Source organism: Octopus sinensis, linkage group LG3 (assembly GCF_006345805.1).
Source record: "Octopus sinensis linkage group LG3, ASM634580v1, whole genome shotgun sequence".
In the NCBI taxonomy this organism is placed as follows: Eukaryota; Metazoa; Mollusca; class Cephalopoda; order Octopoda; family Octopodidae; genus Octopus; species Octopus sinensis.
This window is the reverse complement of record NC_042999.1, coordinates 129,680,153-129,682,652: the sequence shown is the minus strand read 5'-3', so window position 1 is coordinate 129,682,652 and position 2,500 is coordinate 129,680,153. Positions and strand designations below refer to the sequence as shown.

Sequence of the window (2,500 nt, the reverse complement as noted above, 5' to 3'; positions counted from 1 at the left end):
CAAATGCAGGAAAAAGAGAAAATCTATTAGATTCTGACAAAAAGAAATTAGGAGTAAGATCTGAAAAAAATTTACCATGCATTCATCTTCATCTGTAAACATAAATTTATCAATATGGATTAAAGGTAACCACTTAATCAACTGAAATGGAAACAATACATTACATTATATTGAATTTATTCATGATCCATTATGGCAGCATGGTCTAAGTTTGATGTTAATTTTATTTTCCACTAACAAATTAAATATTTATAAAAATTATCACCAGTTGTTCATATGCAGATGGAAGAATATATAAAAAAGATATATTCAGTATATGTTATACATCCAAATACAATCAACATCCAAAATATATTCAGACATACAGTAAAGGTAAAACAGTACTTGTTTATTACTAATATTATATGGGGACACAAGGCTGGCAGTTTGGCAGAATCATTAGAATACTGAGCAAAATGTATTTAGTTACATTCTGAGTTCAAATCCCACTAAAGTCAACTTTGCCTTATATCCTTCTGAGATCATTAAAATTAAGTACTTGTCAAATACTGCAGTTGATTTAATTGGCTGGCATCTGCAAAAATTTATGATTATATGCTTATGTTAGAAGTCAACACTATAGAAGGACATGTTCCACCATCAACATTTATGCTAGCCCATCCATATCCATGACAACTCCTGCAAAGAAATGCAATGGGTCCAGGGTCCAGAGCTGTGAACAGGAACCTTGGCATGACTGGCTATGTTCGTCACCTCCTAACAACCAAGGTCAAAGCAATCAGAGCTAAGAGATGCCCAAAGCTTCTGTCATTCCTCAAGGTGAAGGAAAAACTCTCGTGTTTGTGGACAAGAAGTTCACCTTGGATACTGAGGTGAATTTCAGAAATTCTCAAGTGATTGCATACAACCTTTCTGACGTCCCCACTGTGTTTGAGACTAAGAATCCTGCCTCTGTGATGTTATTTGGAGTCATGGCAAGTGATGGAAGTGTCATGGATCCACACTTCATTGAGTCTGGTTTGAAGATCAGCACAAAGGAGTATCTGGATATACTGAAGAACTCTCTGTTACCTTGGATGGAACAGAAGTTCGGACTTGACAATGTGATGCTTATCCAGGATTCTGCACCATGCCATGGGTCAAAAGCAACACAGGCCTTCCTTGGTGAGAAGGTACAATTTTTGTGATGGCCAACATCTGACCTAGTAATAATCCAGATCTCAACCTTCTCGATTAATTTTTATGGGACATACTTCAACAAGGATAAATGCTTTGCCACACTCAAGTGTCAACAGTTTGAAGACCTGCATAGTGTGTGTAACATGCAAAATCAAAAAGGTGGAAGAAAATTTCATTCTTGTGTGGAGCCAAAAGGGCAGCCATATTGACTGATAAATGTTTTTGTTGTAATAAATGTTACATTAAAATTATATTTGTCCTCTACCATTATTTTAGTATTTATAACCAGTTTTATGCATCATAAAAATGGTCTCAGTTTATCTGCAAGACCTTGTACTCTCTTCAGATGACATCCGACCAACAGTTAAAGTAGACTGATTAAGTTGAACCAATAATTAACACCAGGATGTACATTTAACAATGTGCACTGGCTTGCAGCGGAAACGTGCATAGGTCTTGACAAAGAAAGATGTGATTAACTATAAAACAAAACTCAGATGTGCAAATCTATGTTCTCTTGATTTCACACACACACACACACATACTAGCTGACGTACCCAGTAATTCCTGGGAAAGCGGGGTTTATCTCTTGGTTCCATTCTCACAATAGTTTTGCTAATCCAATAACAACAATACACAGTATGTAGCCCTTAAAACGGTTTTTGTGCATTTTCAGAGAATACCGAACTGTCACACAGAATACTCAAATTGTGAAGTCAGTTATGTAATAACATGAAATTAGTTACCCGAATGTAAGAATTTAAATAGAGTATCCTCGAAAACGGTTTTAATGCATTCCCAGAGCATATAGAACTTAGGAGGAAATACAAATAAAGTATGTATATTAAAATCATAACAGGATAATCAGATATGAGATATTAACAATCAAAATAAATAACTCTGAAAAGTACTATTGGGCATTCACAGAGAATATTACCCTCAGCGTCATTAGTGTTGGTATATTTGTAAATAAGTCACTAACTGAAATAAGTGGATCTATTGTTTAGGAAAATACTATTTACTTGTTTAAGGGTTGTACTGGATAAATTGTAAAAATAACTCTAACAGTTCAAATACTAAGAAATAAGCATACTCAACTTGATTTATACCAAATGATTTAGGAAAATGAATGGGTTATTTCCCTTGGCTGTTAAAATGAAATATATTATATATATAAGGATCCCTTCCAGAGGCCCTATTATCGATTTTTTCCAACAATCTGAGTATGCCATGAGGTTTCCAGACATGAGTTCTACTCAATGTCAAGTTTCAATAAGATCAATAAAACGATATAGGAGGAGTTAGCTAACAACACCACAAA

At 34.6% G+C, this 2,500-nt stretch overlaps 1 protein-coding gene across 1 annotated transcript in view; it reads right to left on the bottom strand.

Annotated features, from left to right (window-relative positions):
• Positions 1 to 2,500, bottom strand: part of LOC115209530 — a 158,214-nt gene that overhangs the window by 129,734 nt on the left and 25,980 nt on the right. Inside the window, exon 7 of the mRNA XM_036501317.1 lies at positions 76 to 141. Coding sequence (XP_036357210.1) covers positions 76 to 141 — 66 coding nt within the window. The remainder of the gene's footprint in view (positions 1 to 75; positions 142 to 2,500) is intronic.